The sequence below is a fragment of the Carettochelys insculpta genome, chromosome 7 (assembly GCF_033958435.1).
Source record: "Carettochelys insculpta isolate YL-2023 chromosome 7, ASM3395843v1, whole genome shotgun sequence".
In the NCBI taxonomy this organism is placed as follows: domain Eukaryota; kingdom Metazoa; phylum Chordata; order Testudines; family Carettochelyidae; genus Carettochelys; species Carettochelys insculpta.
Window position 1 is genome coordinate 58,325,335 of NC_134143.1, and position 19,996 is coordinate 58,345,330.

At 42.5% G+C, this 19,996-nt stretch overlaps 1 protein-coding gene across 3 annotated transcripts in view; it reads right to left on the minus strand.

Annotated features, from left to right (window-relative positions):
* The window catches only part of GRK5 (G protein-coupled receptor kinase 5), a 246,316-nt gene that overhangs the window by 33,049 nt on the left and 193,271 nt on the right, over window positions 1-19,996 (minus strand). For 2 of the 3 annotated variants that reach the window (XM_075000539.1, XM_075000538.1), the window contains 5 exons: window positions 18,028-18,128; window positions 12,500-12,592; window positions 7,687-7,750; window positions 6,723-6,863; window positions 4,807-4,997 (listed from right to left, as the gene is read on the minus strand). In XM_075000539.1, coding sequence (XP_074856640.1) covers window positions 4,807-4,997; window positions 6,723-6,863; window positions 7,687-7,750; window positions 12,500-12,592; window positions 18,028-18,128 — 590 coding nt within the window. Of the gene's footprint in view, window positions 1-4,806; window positions 4,998-6,722; window positions 6,864-7,686; window positions 7,751-10,700; window positions 10,728-12,499; window positions 12,593-18,027; window positions 18,129-19,996 lie in introns of those variants that run through there. The other variant, XM_075000540.1, reaches the window with a different exon arrangement.

Genomic DNA, 19,996 nt, shown 5'->3' on the forward strand with positions numbered 1-19,996 from the left:
TTCTCCAGACTAAACAAACCCAGGTTTTTCTATCTTTCCCCATACATCATGTTTTCTAGACCTTCAGTGATTTTTGCTGCTGTCTTCTAGATTATGTCCACATCGTAGTTGAAGTGTGGTGCCCAGAACCAGAGACAATGCTCCAGTTATCAGCATGCAGCAAAGTGGAACATTTTCTTCTTTTGTCTTGTTTACAACACCCCTGTTGATACTTCCCATGAGTATGTTGGCTTTTTTGCAACAGTAATACACTGTTGACTCATATTTCGTTTGCGACCCGTTATAACCCTCAGATCCCTTTCTGCAGTACTGCTTTGTACACAGTCATTTCCCATTTTGTGTTTGTGCAATTGATTATTCCTTCCTAAGTAGTGCTTTGCATTTCTCTTTATTGAATTTTATCCTCTATATTTCAGAAAATTTCTCCAGTTTGTCAAGATCGTTTTGAATTCTGATGCTGTTCTCTAAAGCACTTGCAACTTCTCCCTGCCTGTATCATCTGCAGACTTCATGAGTGTATGCTCTATGCCATCATCCAAATCCTTTCCAGAGATATTGACTAGAAGGGGACCCGGGATAGATCCCAACAGACTCCACTTGATATGCCCTTCCAGCTTGACTGTGAACCATTGGTAATGCGAATATCAAAGCCTGAATATGGCTTTCCAAGCAGTTGTGCACCCATCATTTTACAATAGGTTTGTCCAGGCTATGTTTCCCTATTTTATTTATGAGATGGTCGTGTGAGACAGTAGTAAAAGTCTTATTAAAGTCAAGAGATATCATATCTGCTCCTTCCCTGCTATTCCATGAGGCTCGTTACCAAAGAAGGATATTGATTTGATTTGAGGACGTTGATTTGACATGATTAGCTTTTGACAAATCCATATTGACTGTTACTTATCACCTAATTATCTTTTAGGTCCCTCCAAACTGCTGTTTAATTATTTTGCCATTAATTTTCTGGGTACTGAAGTTATGCTGATTCAGCTATGATTCTCTGGGTTGCCCTTATTCATTCCCCTTTAACAGACAGGAACTATATTTGCCCTTTTCCAGTTCTCTGTAATCTCCCCCTCCCCTGTGAATTCTCAAAGGTAATTGCTAATGGCTCAGAGATGTCTTCAGCCAAGTCTTTCAAATATTTTAGGATGTATTATGTCAGGCCCTGCCAACTTGAAAACAGCTTAATATCTAATTAGCTCTTAACTTGTTCTTTCCCTCCTTTAGCCTCAGATCCTAGCCCATGTACACTGATGTTCATTATGTTAGTTATGTGACCACTACTAACCGTTCTGGTGAAAACTGAAACAAAAATGACATTCAGCACTGGCCACTGCTACATTTCTGTTATTATTTTTCTCTCCCCATTGAGATAGAGGCTTACACTGTCCTTCGTTTTCCTCTTGCCTCTAATATATTTATAAAATATTTTCTTATCCTTTATGTCTCCAACTAGCTTAATCTCATTTTCTAACTTGACATTTCTAATTTTGTCCTTACATGCTTATGTTAGGTTGCTTTTATATTCATCCTTCATAATTTGAGCTATTTACTACTTTTTGTATTGCTCTTTTTTTGAGATTCACATTGTTGAAGATCTCTTGGTTAAGCCAAGGTAGTCTCTTACCATACTTCTTATTTTCCCAGTGCACTGGGATAGTTTGCTCTTGGAGACTTAAAAATGTGTCTTCAGAAAACTCTTTTTTCCCTTAGGCTACATCTACAGTACCTAGAAGATTGACCCACTCAGGATTGATCTTCCAGGGCTCAGTTTTCTGTGCCTGATGAAGATGTGTGAAATTGACGTATCAGGGTCGGCAGTCAACCCTTGTACTCCTCGCTATCAAGAGGATTAGGGAAGGTCAATGGAAGAAACTCTCCTGTCGATCTTCCTTAGTGAGGATGGCCAGGTTAGTCGATTGCAGGTAAGTCAATTCTAGCTACTCAATTCCCCAGACATCTTACCTACCAGTTCTCTGAGTTTGCTATTGTCTGCCTCTCTGAAATCCATTGTCTTTATTCCACTGTTTCCCCTCTGACCACTCCTTAGAATCATGAACTCCTATAATTTCATGATCACGTTCACCCAAGTTGTCTTTCACCTTCTCAACTTGTGCCTCTCTATTTGTCAGAATCAAACGAAGAACAGCCTCTCCCCTACTCACTTTCTCTACTTATGGAAGGTTGTTGACCTTCCCATATGGGAATAAACTGTACAGGTTACAAGCACTCTTAGCCTATGCCTACAATTGTGTAGCTAGATTGACATATCTGAGCTCGGCTTATGTAACCATTCTTACTGAACAAGGTCTCGCAAGGAGTACAGGGGTTGACTGTGACCCCTGGGAAGTCAATGTCATACGTCCCTCTAGGATGCATGAAATCGAACCTCAGAAGATCCACACTGAGTGACATAGCCTGAACTGCCTCCACAATAAAGAGGTTGTACTTGAACAGTTAAAAGTGTACAGCTTTCTAATACAGAGAAGCCTGACTGTATATTTCTACAGTGCCTGAAACAATGGAGACTGGATATAGATGAATATTGCCAGGTTTTACACCTTTACAAACAACAATGAATAATTCAGTTGAGTTCACTGCATGCTGGCTTTCCACAAATACTTCAGCAGCTGAGCTCCACTAGCACAAAAATGGCTGAAAAGTGAAATTTAAGCTAAAGTGTTTAACTGGCAACAGGAAGTGAACTATGAATTGTATATTTGACAGTAATAGTCCAAATAGTCCATGGTTTGTTAAATAAGTCATTCAGCCAGGCAGTACAACCAATGCTAGTCATTTGACTGCCCCCAAGGTGCTGGTTTCAGAGCCATGTAAAAATGAATACATTGGGGAATTTTTGTGAATGACTTGCAAACAAAGTAAGAAGTGAAATTTGATGAGAAGTGTTTTGTTATGAATTATTCAGCTGGCTGGATCTGAGGCATTTTCGTTACTGCATTTGACTGACCAATCTGCCTTTCATAAGACCCTAAGCACTGAATAGAATTGCAAATGATGGGTCATTGCTGAAGCACCTAAAATAGCACTGGAGAAGTGTCATGTGCAAGGATGTAATGTCACCCATCACCATCAATCTTCTGGGAGGTCTGCTCTCCCACAGACTCCCTGACCCTTCTGGTGAGAGCTCACATGGGCACAGCCCCAGCCAGCGTAAAACTGCAATAAATACTCCACTCCTTATGACCTGTGCCTCACTACAAAGATAGCACTATACAGGATACATAGGGCCACATTAATTATTTAAATTGTGGTCTCATTTCAAAATACATTAGCTTCCCTGTAAGTAATGTACCTTGGATGGTGTCTTATCAATATACAGGACCTCTACAGTACAGACTGCCAGTAATAATGATTTCCCTGGCCAAGCTCAGGCAAACAAACATCACGTATTATTTTAAACAATACTGGAACTCCATTTAAAAATATAATTTCCTGGCATCCATGGGGCAGAAGCCATGAAAACAGGCTCTGCATCCAGCCTGCTGACTGAGCAAAAAATCTTATAGCTCTCCTGCAAAAGCACTTGGACATGGTGCCCTGGTGCAATCAGATGCTCAGCCAATATGGAGATGGAGAGCTCAGACACATTATTTGTCCCATGCTCTGCACCCAATGTTCCATAAAGGAGTGTTTAACCCCTATCAAGATCCACATGCTGAGTTTTTCAGGCCAGTTGTACATACAGTTCTCATTTGACTTAAAGCTGCACACGTGGATCAAGAGTATGACGTAGCCTCACTTGCATAATTTCTCTGTACTCAGATCAGTATACTTTCTTTCTGACACTCTATTGCTTTATTCACCCTACTGCAAGAAAGAGGATTGCACCCCTCCCCTACTGTAGGGCCACATGCCTTTTAATACCATTATTCTTTTCTTTTCTTATAGGTCTTCTTTTCTTTCTTGCTTATAGGTCTCCCTGTTGACTGACCTATCGATTTCCATCGATGATGCTGCTGCAGGAAGGAAGGAAGGAAGGAACCCAAACAGAATGCCTACTTTGTCATTTCCTGGGGGATGAAGAGGGAAAAATAGGGTGGGAAGGGAATTTAGTCTTTAATTATCTCACATTGCTGCAGATCTTGAGCACACTAATAGTGTTTCTGAGGAGAGTGTGAGGGGACAGAAATGCATGGCCTGATTCGCATCACACACCAGGCTTAAACACCCCTGTTCATCAAGAATAATACCCATATTTGATTATCTTGATGGGAGGAAAATAGAAAATCCCCCCAAGCCACAGCTTCAGTAGAGTTACTCCTGAGCTACACCACCATTTATAAACCCAGTGTGTTAAATTAAAAAATGTCAGCAAAACTGAACCATGTCCATAGTCAGGCTGATCACTTTGCTTGTATGTTATATCCTTATCCATCATCCTTTGCCTCTGTACGGTTAAACTGTACCCTTATCTGGAGGCAGGGACTGTCTTTTTTGTGTTTGGTAAGTACCTAGTTCTTAACAGTCATGGCCACAATCTAACTCATAAAAATGGAAGTTCCATGTCCTAAGATGATCTCTGTATAATACTGAGAAATGTCTAATGCACAAATAACTCCTAAAGAATAAATCTAGGTTTTATAAATAGAAGTTGAGATGGGATTTTGTGAGCTTTAGTTAGATCTGTATAGGAAAATTTATACCACATAGACAGAATGTGCTCACTCAAGCTCCTGCTTCCTTCAAAGCACTGAGAAATCAGAGAACACATAAACATCTAGGATGTATTACTTTAAAATAGATTCACCTGATAGATATCCCAAGACACTGAGAAAAGTTTACCTGTATACGGTGTTTTCTCTGTGGAGGTCTTCCAAGCCACAAAGAATCTCTGCTGCATAAAACAAAGCTCTCTCCTCCTCAAAGCCTGGGTTTCCCATGTTGTAGATATGGAACTTCAAGTCACCTCCATTCATTATGGTCAGAACTAAACACAGTGCATCCTTTGTTTCATAGGCATAGGCTAAGTTAACCTAGAAAGAAGTTTGTAAAAGAGGGCTCATAGGTCTGTCAGCAGGTGTGTTGAAGTCATTGATAACTTTTGTACATTAAAATGACAAAATATGACAACAGTGTCACGCAACCAGGCACCCAAACACACAGCAGTCATGGTTAAATGCTTGCTGCCTTTGATAATGTCTTAGAGAAACAGATATTGTTATCTCTGTATTTGCAGTATTCACCTTCGAGAGCAAACATAGGGGATTCTACGAACATTGAGGTAACGTGGTCTATGTATTTAAGGCTGGCCCCTCTACATGCCAATTGCACTGACACGGGGCAGGCAAGCCCCTAAGGGTATGTCTACACAGCCTTCTGGAGAGCATGGCTCTACGCATCCCAGCCCCTAGGCCTCAGAGCTTGAGTCACAGCTCAGAGCACTCTCTGTGCTGCCTTTTTCAGATGGCTATTGCTAGCCTTGCTGGCCTTAGTCTGTTAACCCATGCTGAGAGGCTTGCTCCCATGCACTCCAAATCTGTGTGGACATATACCCTCAATCGCAGGAGAGGACAGGCCCACCATATTGACCCGGGGGTCTCACACTCAGTTTACCTTAGAGCCAGTGTCGGTCCTCAAATCCCCAGCAGGCCACCAGGCACCCCTCTTCGGCAGGGCTCTGGGTGGGAGGGTGTCTCCATGAGTCCTCCCTCCACCTCACACTTCCCCTGGCCCTGCCTGCTACCCCCAGGCAATTTAATCCTCCAGGAATTCCTGCTGCCACCACCGGCTGCGCTGCAAGACTAGAGTGGCTTCTAGCTGCTAGCTCCGCACCACTGCTGGCACATTCTTGTGTCCTGGGGAAAGTGTGTGCAGAACTTCCCCATCCATAGAACAGCTGGGGCAGCTGCCTTGAGCCCCATGCTTTGGGAGGCCCCAGGATGGCCGCTCCAACCATCCTATGGCTGGCATGATTCCCCAGACTCAGTTTAGCCCATGGGACCCTGTGCAGGCTGGGGCTGATGGCTGGAGTTGGGACGCACCCCCATACACAGCAGCAGGAGCCATGGGGAAGCGGAACGATGCAGCAACCTGCTCCACTCCACCACCATTTTCCAGGCCAGCCTCGACACTCCACTTCACTGCAGTGGGCGCGGGAGGGGCTGATCCCTGCTGTTTCCCCATGCCAGTCCCCCTTGGTAATCCCAGAGGCCATGTCCCTCATGGGAGGGGACTGGAGGGCAGAGTGGGGGCAGAGCAGGGAGCTCAGCTTGGGAGAAAGGTACAGACACGTCCCCTCAGGCTCCAGGGATCACACGCGGGCTGGATTGTTCAACTGTTCTGGCCGCAGGTGGCCTGGAGGCTATGCGTTTGAGACCCCTGGACAAGATGCTTCCTGCTAGCCAAGCATCACCCCTCCATTTTAGCTGGGTTGAGCCTCAGCCATCTGGCTCTCACACATGGCCTTCTCTCACTCAGGTACGTGGTAAAAAGAGCTCAGTCCGATGCAGCCCCAGTAAAACTGGAGGCTGCAAACAATGCACGTTTTAAATTCCCTACACAGTGGCCAAATTTGGTGTAATTCTCACATACTACAAGCTGAACCTAGAATCAGCTGAATGGGAGCCAGAAGGTCTTAGGTAAATATAAAGCAGGCTGGTTTTAACTTCTAGCGTGTGTGCCATGAAATCAGTTCAACAGGAATTCTGCCCAGGGAAAGGCGACATTACAGGGCCCCTAGGGAGGAGAGCCATACTCACTACAAATTGACTATTGACTTTTTCTAAAATCTGCTTTTCATTGAGTGCCATGGATTCGCCTTTCCTCTTTTTTATCCTCTTCTTCTCTAATCTTTTGCAGGCGTACATTTTCCCTGTTGCTCGGACTTGGCAAGCGCAGACCTAAAAATAAAGAGAGGGGGAAAAAACAAAACAATTACCTGGCTAACTGAAAGAAAATGGCCTTTATCTATAAAGTTTGGTACCTGATTGTCTGATTTGTCTGCAGGCTTTTTATAACAGCATCAGAGGCAGTGTGGTCGAGCGAGTCTGGGGGTCTGGGCTTCCAGAGACACCAGTTCTCACCCTGGTTCTGGAACCGACCTGTTGTCTAAACTTAAGGTAATCGCTTCACCTTTCCATTCCCACCCTTTGTCCCATCTATTTAGGGTACATCTACAGCAGAAAAATTAACATAGTAGCAACCCCCAGAGCCTGGCTCAGCAACTCAGGCTCATACTGCAAGACTAAAAAGAGCAGTGAACGTGTTCAGGGTTGGAGCTCAGCCTCTGAGACAGTCACTGGGTTTCAAAGCCCAGCTTGACCTGAGCCTCTGCTTGGCTATTTTTAGCTCCACAGTGAAATCCCCAGTCATTTGACCTGAGAATCCCTGCTGCAGGTTTTTTGGTTTAGATTATTCGTTTTTCTGGGCAGGGCCCTGAGTCATATTGTGCATTTAGACCATGCCCTGATCTAAGCAATCGGCCTCTAGTTGCTATTGTGATACAGATAATAACTGTGTGAGCACAATTCAAAAGTAACTGTAACACACAAGAGAGTCATTTCTATAAGTGACCCTTGAGGGTTATAATCTTACAAAATGTTAAGAAACTGTCAGTAATTAAGTGGTTAAAACCATCCTCTTTCCTAGCAAAACGATTTCTTTTAACCTGCTGTGCCTGTGAGGTGAGAAACTTGTCTAACAGAAGCTTTCAGAATTACTCACCTCCCCAAAACCACCTTTTCCTAATACCCTGTACTGCCGAAATGTGTTTTTCGTTACTGGTTGCCTGAAAGAAAGGAAGATATAAAAAGAAACTCTACATTTAATGCATTCTGTAAGATTTCTTTCTTTCTGATTATGCTTTTGAAAGAGGAAAATAGGTAAATATTGGATAATCACATTATGTCAATGTAATCAGATTATCTAACAGAATATGTAATTATGTAATCACATTACTGCAATACTATGTATGGCTTGAATTTTTCAATTGCAACATATTAAGCTGCAATAAAATACCACACATTAGTGAGTCCCTGGTGTGCAGCATCATTTCTGACAGAGTCTTTGAACTAAATGAGAACCTGACTCTCCATCATACGGGGTTTTTGTATAACAAACAAACAAACCTATGAAGAGTCAGACGAGTTTGAAAAACACAATGGCTATGTCTACACTAGAAGCATCTGTCGACAGAAGTTACTGTTGATAGGGAAATCTGTACAGAACCTCTGTCAACAGAAGCATCTACACCGCACTTCTGTTGATAATACTCAGTCGGCGCATTGTTATGCCTCATATTTTTGAGGGACAATACTGTCGAGGCAAACGCACAGTTCTGCCGAAGACTCAGTTGACAGAATGCTTTGTGTAAATACTCCCTGAGTAATGTCGACTGAAGGCGCCTTCTGTCAACAAAACATTACGGCATAGACACAGCCCTTATGAATCATCTGGTAAGTCACAGGATTCTACGAAGGGTCAAATCTTGCCCCGTCCTCCATGGGCACAGAGTGTCCCATCTCTGGTGGAAATCATTCGGGCTCGCAGGAGTGCTAGGGAGCCTGCATCCCATTGGTGTTACGAAGCCAAGCTTCACAGCAACTTCTTTCATGCCATGGACTTTGGTGAGGGAAACCAGGAACAGAATGGGAAAGGAAAAGGGAACTGAGCAGCCATATTTGTAATCTGCTCTCCCACTGACCCAACTCAGTCTCCTGTAGTGGTCATGAAAGCCTGTTGTTACTATTTATTATTGGCATCACGCACACCACCTTGATTATAGACCAGCACCCCACTGTGCTAGGTGTTATGCAAACACAGACTAAAAGGGTGGTCCCTGTTTCCATAATTATTTTACAACGGAGTGGAAGGGAAGTGGCCTGTGGGCCAGACGTGGTTTGTTAGGGTTAGCCCTTGGTGGGCTGCCAGACATTTTATTTACTTGGCCATCCACAGGTACATCATTCACTGTTCCTGGCCAATGGGAGCTGTGGGAAGTGGGGACCTGGCCTGTGCTGCGTTTCCAGTGGCTGGGAATAGTGAACCACAGCCACTGGGAGCTGTGAGTGGCTGTGCCTGTGGATGCTCAGGTAAATAAAGTATCTGGCGGCCTGCCAGAGGCTAACCTTGGTGAACCGCTTCCTGCCCGTGGGCTGCTTATTACCCACCCCTGTTTTAAAATAACTTCTACAAAGCTTCATCTCTATTAAATGTTATACAATTTTCCCATAAAACTTGGACCTCCAACCTTGGACCTTCTAACATTTAGCTCCCCTACATTGTCATAGTTTGTTGAAGAATATTTGATTCCAAATACCTCACTTTTAAATTCACCACTCTACCTCTAAAGAATTAAATAAAACTATATTAATTGCTATGGCTAATAACTCATAAGAACCCTACAGTAGCTTCATTTTGCTGCTACAGGTCAGCCAGCTGCCCAACAAAGTGAGCAACAAAAGTTCAGTAGCATAGCTGTGAGAACAACACAAAGGATGTGGCTGATGATAACACAGGAAATAAACATCAGTGTGAGCCCTATTCTTTTGTTTTCTTTACATACAAAAAAGGTGACGCAGGGAGAAGGAAACATTATATAAACCACATGGGAAGGAGAAAATGTTATTTTCAAGCTTCTAAGAAAATATTGCAAAAATTGGTAGGGTTAAAAGCACCAATTAATAGTGATATCTCCATACTTGCCAGTGTCCCTGGACTAAACCAAGCATTTAACTGTTCTGTTGAAGCCAACCGGCTGTTAGCCTGAGCTGTTAATCATTCCATGCTAGTAAAGTTGTCTTTGTTTAATGCTGGCAAGTGCTCTTTGGTTTCTTAAACTGAGTAGGCTCATCTGATGTCTTGTCAAGTTTATTTTTAGGGGAAGAAATAAAAATCTTCAATGGTTTTGACAGAATTCCAAATCCTAGATGTGCAAATAGACTGAAAAAGGTCAGGCTTGATAGGAAACATCCGTACTTTTTCAATTTAAGCAGAAAAAAGAAAATAGAGCACAACAGTAAACATTGGACTTAGTAGTTTTCATTTGAAATATGGTATGGACTGACCTGAAATGGGGGACCATCAGCCAAATGGTTACTAATTCTAAGAGAGATTTTTTCGCTGGTGCCATTGGCACTGCTCTGTTGATTTTATCAGATTTATGCTGATTTACATAAGATGGACTCTGCCTCTAAATCTTCTCCTGTCATTCAGTTTGTGGAAAGTGTGCAATTCCTTCAACTCAGAGCGACTGTCCCCATTAGCCAGCAGCACCAATCCACTGTGCTACCAGCCAACAAAGAACACATGTTTCTTTCTCTTGGCAGGTTAAAGTCCCTAAAGATTCCTGAAAATGAAGTATGCCTGGAAATGTGTATCCAATGAATTTGGCTGTAGGACACACATGCTGTATTTTTCTTTGTTTTATAAAAACAGATATAGCAGGTCCTCCACAAACTTATTGCAGATCTGTCTTGGTCATCAGCATTCAGAGGTTAGCTATGCAAAAGGACAGCTCATATTGCAGAGCTTTTTTTTTTCTCCTAAAATGGTATCCAATGAATGTACCAGAAGTTAAACACGACAACACAATAAACGTGGCTAGGGTGTTTTTCAGTTTTATAATTTGGTTCTGAATCTAGCTCAGCATTGCTTATCTTGCTTGCACATCAAAAGCTTTGCACCATAGATAAATGCAGATAGGATGTAACTACTACAAAAGATTCTTTTAAACATACTTGCAACATGATGCGAACTTCTGTTTGACTGCAGCGAATAACTTTCTGTGACAGGGAGCAGAGCACATATTAGGGCAGAGATGTAAAACTGGATACTCAGTTCCCACTAATTTTAAGGGAAATTGGGTGGCCAAATTCCTAAAGCTGCTCTGAAGAATCTTATCCTATAGCTCTATGGTATACAACCCATGTTCTGCAGTGTAGCTTCCTGAGGTATTACCTATGGCTTCACTATAGCCTCTTCTGCACCTAAATATTAAATTAACCTAGATAAATCACAGCATACTTGGAGCCAACCTACTGTAAATGCAGCAAGATCAGCAGAATTTTTCCATAGATGTACTGTCTCTCAGAGAGGTTGAATACCTTCACTGAGGGTGTGTCTACACTAGGAACTAACTTCAAAGTTTACTTCGAAGTTAGGTACTACTTTGAAATAGCCAGCAGAGAGTCTACACACATTTTCCCTTACTTTGAAGTTCAGTTCAAAGTAGGAAGCCCAACTTTGAAGTCTTTAATCCATTCCCATAAACGGAGTAGTGCCCTCCTTTGAAGTTTAACTTAAAGCCCCTAAAGATTCCTGAAAACAAAGCATGCCTGGAAATGTGTATCCAATGAATTTGGCTGTAGGACACACCTTCCGTATTTTCCTTTGTTTTATAAAAACAGATATAGCGGGTCCTCCACAAACTTATTGCAGATCTGTCTTGGTCATCAGCATTCAGAGGTTAGCTATGCAAAAGGACAGCTCATATTGCTGAGCTTCTTCTTCTTCCCAGGCTTCCTCAAGCTTAACATCTGCTCATAAGGCTCATGGTTAAAAGGGTCAAAAAGCAGATTTAGCCTTTGTCCTGCAGAATGAAACCAGATAAGAATTCTACTCACATTGGTGCTAGATCCCATTTCACCCACTAGCTGAGCCCCTCCAAACCCCAACCAGTCCACACCAACTGTAACCAAGATAGCGGTGGTCCTCCTTGTACACGCACAAACTCAGGAATAATGTTTAACTTCGAAGTAGGGTGTGTGTAGATGATCATCTTTGAAGTTGTACGTCAAAGTCAGCAACTTTGAAGTTATTTTTGCAGTTTAGACACAGCCTGAGGGAGAAACCTGTTCCCTCAGTGCAAGAAGCATCTACATGACAGGGGCACGCTACAGGACTGCAGCTGTGCCTCAGTAGCACTGTAGCGTAGACATAACCTCATTATCCTGAGCAAAGTGGTACTCCAGAGAATGGAGGTAAAGGGGAGGACATTATTCCTGAGTTTGTGCATGTACAAGGAGGACCACCGCTATCTTGGTTACAGTTGGTGTAGACTGGTTGGGGTTTGCAGGGGCTCAGCTAGTGGGTGAAATGGGATCTAGCACCAACATGAGAAGAATTCTTATCTGGTTTCATTCTGCAGGACAAAGGCTAAATCTGCTTTTTGACCCTTTTAACCATGGGCCTTATGAGCAGATGTTGAGGAAGCCTGAGAAGAATGGAGATCCCAAATCATGGCTCAGGTGTTATGTGGAATCTAGGAGGCAAGAAGGAAGGCCAATGGGAAAGGAAGTCTAGTAGCTGTCTGGGTGGTCAGGTAAATTCTCACCACAGTAATTGATGTCATTTCCCCCATCCCTCTCTTCATCCTCTGTAATTTTACATTCTAAAATAGTTTATAACACAAAGATGGGGCCAAGTTCAGCCTTTGATTTAAAAAACAGTGGGAGCAATACATGCTTTTTTTGACCCACAAGCTGCAAGCTTGGCACAGAAACCAAAAATATATATTTTTAAAAACAGCCATGCTTACCTTTCCAACCACTTCCACTGCAGAAACCTATCAAAGTACATGCTGTCTAGGTATTCTTGAAATGGCTCTCCACTTAGGTAGTCAAGGACAGATCTGTCTCAGATGAAAAAGATATATAAGCATTTTATAATCCTGAACTTGGAAAAAACCCAAACAAACAAGGAATTACCATCTTACTCTAAAGCAGTGATGGGCAATAAGTGATCTGTGGCTCACACATGATTCACCAGGGTTAGCCCCTGAGCAGCCTCATATGCCCTATTTACCTCAGCATTCACAGGTATGACTGCTCTCAGCTTCTGTGTAAACTAAACTAGTTATATATGGATATATACCTATCTCATACAGCTGGAAGGGACCTTGATAGGTCATCAAATCCAGTCCCCTGCCCTCACAGCTGGACCTATCCCCATCCCTGACAGATTTTTTTTTTAAATCTGTCTGCTACAGGTCCCTAACTAGACCTCTCAAGGATTAAACTCACAAGCCTGGGTTTAGCAAGGTAATGTGCAAACCATTTAGCTATCCTCTCTCATTGGCCACAGTCTGCCTTACCCAACCAATTGGTGGTAAGGGACCTGGCGCAGGCCAAGCCACCAGTTCCTGCTGCTCCCATTAGCTGGGAATGGTGAACCACAGCCAACAGAAGCTGCAAGCAGCTGTACTAGCAGATGCTCAGGTAAATAAAGTGTCTGGTGGCCTTCCAGGGGCTAACCCTGACAAACGACATCCAGCCCATGGGATACCTGTTGCCTCCCCCTGTCTAAAGCAATGTGCCTTCATTTATTTCCATCTTGTTTTATTCCTGCTTTGAATCAGTAGGAGTTAGACTGGAACAATGTCTCATGCCAACACTAAAAGCAGGTAATAACAGTAGCTACCACTGAAGTCACAAGTCATAGGCAGGTAGCTCTTGATTCAAAGGCTACTGAAGGCAATAGAAAGGCTTTGATTGATTTTTTCATTGCCTTTAATGGACTTTCAATTAGGTCCTTAGTCACTAGGACAGGTAATAAGTTGAAGAGGGTCCCAACCTAACCCCTTAGGAGCCAGACTTCCTGAACTTTTGGGGAATGTTCAGCTTTGGACTCAAACTTTCTAGCATGACATCTCAGCTACTGAGTGGCCATTAGGGATGCAATTAGCTAAAGCCAAGGACTCGGTCATAATTTATGCTTTCGGGAAGAACTAATTTTAGTTTAAAGAAAGTGAAACACTGTGGTAATAAGCCAAAGAGCCCTGCACAACAGCAGAATGAAACAAAGAAAGAAAGTAAGGACACGCATGTGACTCTGGGCCCATGGCAGGACGGGGCTATGGGTGGTCATGTTGTGGATGCAAAGCTCTGGTAAAAAGCCAGTGAAAATGTGTCAGAGAATTATTGTGTGACAGGCAGCAAGTGACCAGAGGCAAAGAAAGGTTCTGTCAGACCGGCTGATCGGGCAGGGCTGACAGAAATAACATGAGACAGGCCTCAGGAATGAATGTGCATGGTCTGCTGTTGTACAGCTGGTTGCCATCCTGCCCTCAGGTCACTCCTTATTGGTGGGCTCATGATGATACTGGCATGCCATGGAGGGCAAGGTTTAGCATGGTTTGTAGGAGACACAGCAAAGAGAACGACAGTTGCTCCTCCCCAGCCTCAGAGTCACATCCCAGTGGCCCTGAGTTATTGGATGGAGTAAGAGGATGCAGTTAATTATATAGGCTGTCTAGACTAGCGGGGTTTTTTGATAGAAGTTTTTATCGGAAGATACCTTGCGACAAAACTGTCGACAGATTGCGTCGAGACCACAGGGCAGATCGAAAGAGCGATCCACTCTGCCAACAGAGAGCGGCCAGACTGCCTGGATGCTGTATTGGCAACATAGCCAACCACAAGCACAGTAAACAGGGTTATGCAGTGTACCAGAGGCCTTTTCTGTTGACAGAAGGCCCCTGGAATGCCCAGACAGGCATTCTGTCAACAGTGATCTGTCGGGAGTGGCACTCTTCCTTGTGGCAAGCGGGGTACGGCTGTCGACAGCACGCGCTTGGCAACCTGGATGCTCCACGGGTTTAATCGACAAAATGGCCGTTTTGTCAACAAAACCCTGTATTCTAGACATAGCCATCCAGTCTAAGGGTTAGTCCAGTGTTTCTCAGTGCGTGGTATGTGTGCCCTTAGGGGTATGCAAGAGAAGTTGAGGGGGTATGTGTGCTGGAGCCGAGTGTGGCTCTTTGAGCAATAAAATGCTTGGAGTCATGAGAACGCTGTGTGCTGCTTTGCGCGTGTCCCTCCCTAGCGCTTGAAGGGAGAAGCGGATGGCAGCAGCAAAGGTGGTGGTCACAGCAGTGGCTCCAGTGAGTCACCAGCATTGGATTACAGTGGGGCAGGAGTGCCTGGAGCTGGAGGAGGGGGAATTGGGTCAAAGTGAGTGGTGGGGAGGGCTGGGGGTGCCCTCTGGAGGTGGGGAGGGGGATTGTGTTAAGTGGGGAGCTGGCAGTGCCTGGCCTGGGAGTATTATGCTTGCTATTTAAATTGCTATTTGCACAATTTTAGTTTAGTATTTATAATTACAACTGAAAGGGTTTAAAATGGACCAATTCCTTGTGAAAACAAAGCATAAAACTGTAGATTTGGAAGATGGTCGTACACAGGAAACCATATCAGAAACATTGATTTAATTGTGGCCCTCAGCAACTTGAAACCTAGGTTTGAACATCTGATTTCATCCAAAAAAGCTCTGATTTCACATTAAATTATTTATAATTTTTCTTATAATTTCATTGATCACTGTTCATTGATGTTTGCATAACAGTATATTCATATGTACGAATAAAAACTGGACTTATTTTATGTTCATTTAATATTTTTATTTATCCTCTTTGCACAATCATAAATATGATGGCAAGTTTATTGCCTATAGACAATTTCTTGCAACCAACCAGTTACAATTAAGTTGTTTAAACAAATGTATTGCAATGGTACAAAAAAAATTGTGTCTCTCAAAATTGTTGGTACTCAGAGTACTTACGATTTCGGTTTTTTTGGAAAGGGGCTACTTTATTAAAAAAAAGACTGAGAAACACTGGGTTAGTCAATCAAGTCCCCTCTGATAGTCTCAGGAACTAGCTTTGCCTTGTAAATGACCAGTGCAATGGGAACAGTGCAAGCTTTCTAGCCAAGTACGCTGTAATTTACAAAAGCATTTCTGAGACAGAAAATGACATTCAGCAAAGTGCCAGTATAAATGTGCTGACTGAAAAGACACTACACAAGCACTTCTCTAAGCAGAATGCAGCTCTGGGAGAAAGAAAACATTTCCATGGCATTTCCCATGAAGGAACAATCCTGCTTTTTAACTAAATCTTTTCATTATCTAACTGATACAGTTCCAGAGCTGAGCAAATTATTCATGGTTAATAATTTATCTCCTGAATTTAGCTTTTTGCTGTGCATTAGTTGTCCATAAGCTATTCTTAATTTTCTGGAATTTGCTGATTGATTGAAATTATTTCCTAGTAATTCTTATTCTGTATTTTGTGCTTCAGCAGCTAATTATCAGTATTTTACATGCAAAATTCAAATTCAAGAGGTCTTGGTTAGTTGTGATAAGACACACAGGTCATATGGTATATGTCTCAATGACAGGAAATATTCTTCCTCATGGCAGGTCTACACTACTTCGGAAGATTGACCCACTCAGGGTTGATCTTCTGGTGTTCAGTTTCACACATCTAGGAGAGATGTGCAAAATCGATCTCTCAGGGGTTGCAGTTGACCTCTGTACTCCTTGCAAGATGAGAGGAGTAAAGGAGGTTGATGGGAGAAACTCTCCTGTTGCCCTTCCCCTATTTAGACAGCCAAGTTAGCTGAGTGCACATACATAGATTTTAGTTATGCAATTGGCATAGCTAGAATTGCTATCTGTAGTCAACTTTCTTAGTCTAGTGTAGACATTGCCTCAGAAGTGTAGTTTACATAAGAAACTTTCAACATTAGAAGGTTATTACCATAAAGAAAAAATACACCTCAACCCAATTAGATAACAGTGGTAGGGGCCACAGTAGCTTATAAAATCAAAACGAGGGAGACGTTACGAGGTACAAATTTCTCCTGGGGATCAGCTACGGAGATGTAGTTGAAATAAATAATTTTTACAAGACATAAAGGCAGGCAAACATCACATTTGTGTGTGTGCTTTTCCTGTCTGGGTGGGCTACACACACTCCCAAGATTAACCTGGTTTAATGCATTTAGCAGACGCCAGCAGGAACTATTTAAAACACCCTTTTGAGCCCATTCCAATTCATGTGAAATGATCAAGATTTTTAATGAATAAGGTTTCATAATCATTTATGAACTGAAACTGACACAGATAACCAGTTATTTCAAACTGAATACAACCTCAACTAAGTGGCACGCAAGCTAACCATCAAGTTACTCAAAGCATCACACATTGTAACGAACAATGGCTGCATTTCAAGAGGTGTTTGCTTTTTATTTGTTTCCCATGTCAGCATCAAAAGTATATTTTACAGTGAAACTAGCAGGTTTGAAACTGGTTTCAGAAACAAAAACCGACATCAGATTTTTTACATCAAGCACAGCTCTGCCTTTGCCATCATCAGGACTTGCGCACTTAGCTAGGATAAGTTACATTAATATCCCAATGGGAATGAGACTACAGCAAGTGCAAGTAAACCAATTTGTCATAACAGAAGGCCAGAAGTAATCCGCACCTCTTCCCAATGCAAAGCACAACTGAGAGCAGAGCAGATCAATAACAGGATCCAGAACAGTGAGCACATTTTACCAATCCCCATTATATCAGCTAGGGAAAACGAAACGTGCTCAGCCAGAGACCGCACGGGCCTGTTTACGATGATCCTCCTTTTCCTAGTTTTGTTGGTTTATATACTGACATTAAACATATTAAGGTCTGTATTTGCAAATGCAAACTGCAGACCGTGAACTTTTGGACCCAATAGCACAATTGTTTTATTTCTGCAAAACTGATAAGCCTTTTCCAGGACAAAAGGATTAAATAGTGCACATAAATTTCAATTCCATAGATAGACTGGTGGGTTTTTTTGTTTTTGTTTTTTTTTGGAAACCCCATCCTCTTGTTGAAGGTTTCCATGGAAAACTATGCAGGCAAGGTTTGCACATTCCTGAGCCTAAATGGACTGTATAGCCACTTAATTTCTATTCACTTTGAAACTGAGATGTTTTCTTTGGATTCATTATCATTGTACCTCTTTTCACACAGCATGAAGTCTAGGGCTGGTTGACTTGGCTAGAACATTCTGTCAAATACCTGAAACATTAAATTCCTGTATGTACTCTGTATAGTGCAACGGAAATATTTACTGTATTTTATATGGATGAAACAATTTCATTGCTTGTCTGAGAATATGAATGTAAATTTAAGATAAATGCAAGCTGTGGATCCAATTTAAAATTCTTCCCCTTATCCGACAGGCTCTTTTACGAGTCTGACCACTTCGATGCAGTGACCTTTGGGAAGTCAAGTTATACTTACTTTGCACAGTGAGAAAACAGCTCTTTGCAGGGGCTGATTTCGAGTTTTTCCTCAGTCTGCCGGACAAGATCTTGACTGATTTCTGCAACATAAACTGGAGACTAGGGACAGACAAAAGGAGCAACGTTATCTGCATTATAAGGAGAAGCTTATTCCCTGCTAGCACATTGAGCCATGTTCATTAGCCAAGCTCTTGGCCATTCTAATTCAGCTCCAAGGGTTGTATAAGAGCAATTGAGTACTGAGTCATGCTGCAGTAAAGTAGGATACTGTAGTAATTTTCTCTATGCTCCACTGTACCCCACACATGAATAGGACGACCTTTCATGCACTCTTTTGTACCTTCCTCGCCTCCTTAGCTCCATGGATATGCAAAACATGCTGGCCTGCCATCTCTACCAATTCACTGACCAAATTTTACATCCCACAAAAAATCTGCTACCCTCAAGTGTATAGGGACCTTCATTCTTTAAAAACAAAAGAAATTTCTCCCAGTGTTTCACCTCATTGATGCTTCTTTTTGTTGTCTAAAATAATCCATTTCCCCCCAACAGCAGGTCAACATAAACTAAGAGCAGAGATAATGTATTTCATTTATTTATTCTTATTTACGTATTAGAAATACCTCTAGATATGGCTCTGGGCAGCACAATATAATTAGCAGTATAATGAAAGCTTAACAGCATTGAAATCATCATTTCAGACAGGAATACTCCCAGTCAACTATCTACAAAAACCCCTTTCTACCCCTTCATTTCTCTGGAAAACATAATTTCAGTCCTCTCCAAAATCCCTCTCAAACAGATGTCCTTTGCCATGTGCCCAGAAGATCACCAAATTGATTTATTTCAGACCAATTAACAGAAGGGACTTGTTTTTAGAGACATTTCATACATTTGCATGTTGGTAAGAAAACTGTATAATTATATCATTTGAATAAAATCTATCCATCTTTCTACAGTCATCCGATATTCACATTCTTATTTGGGCCTTACTCTTATTTACAGGAAGACCACTCTTTCCATATGCAAATCACTGGAATTTGAGCTCCTTTGAGATCTCAGCCCTATGTATCAATCCAACCCTCTCAATATACATGCAGGAACCTTTAACACTTTGTGAAGCAAGCTTTAAATTCATGACCATGACCACCAGATGGTGCTGAGTAGGAGGATGGGAGCAGTTAATCACTCACTTCCGACCAGATGGTCTAGGCAGCTCACGCTTGGTTTGTGATGTCCTGACAAGTATTTTAATAAATTGCTGTGATAATTGAGCAAACGATGGGGGCCAAGAAGAAGGGGATAGGACTAAGGAGGAGGAACTCCCCCGTTCAGTGGAAGCTGAAAGAAATCTTTCTTTTCTCCTCTGCTGAAATGAGAACAAAATCCTGATTACAACAGGGAAGAATATTCCGTGCTCTGCTGGAGTATTTTAACAGGGCTACAGTCTACAGCAGCGGTGTCCAATAGGAATTCAAAGATCGCCACACTTGTGGTTGTCGTCTTTCCAAATTCGCCATATTATATTACAGAAAACTTTATAGAGATGGGCATTCCCAGTTCCCCCCAACAGCTAAATGCCCTCCCGCTCCCCCAGAGCCAGGCATCCCCAGCTTCTCCCTTCTAATTCAATGCCAGCAACTCGCCGGACCCTCCATCTGCTTCTCCTATCAAGTGGGCGGACAACTCATGTGGCTCTCAGAAGAAGCTGCATTTAAAGGCTCCAAGACCTGCATGCAGCTGGAGAGTTACTGGTTGGTCACCCCCTTATCTGCCACACGCAGTGTCCTGTTCACCACATGTGGCGAGTGGTGAACATATTGGACACCCCCATCTACAGTTTTGGGCAACTGAGGCTCAAAGGTTAGTATTTTAATAACATCAGGAGAAGATGCTTCATGTTTTTGTCCACGGTGGAAGATTTCCTTTGTTCCTGCATTTGTCTAGTCCAGGGAGGTTGGGTGGAA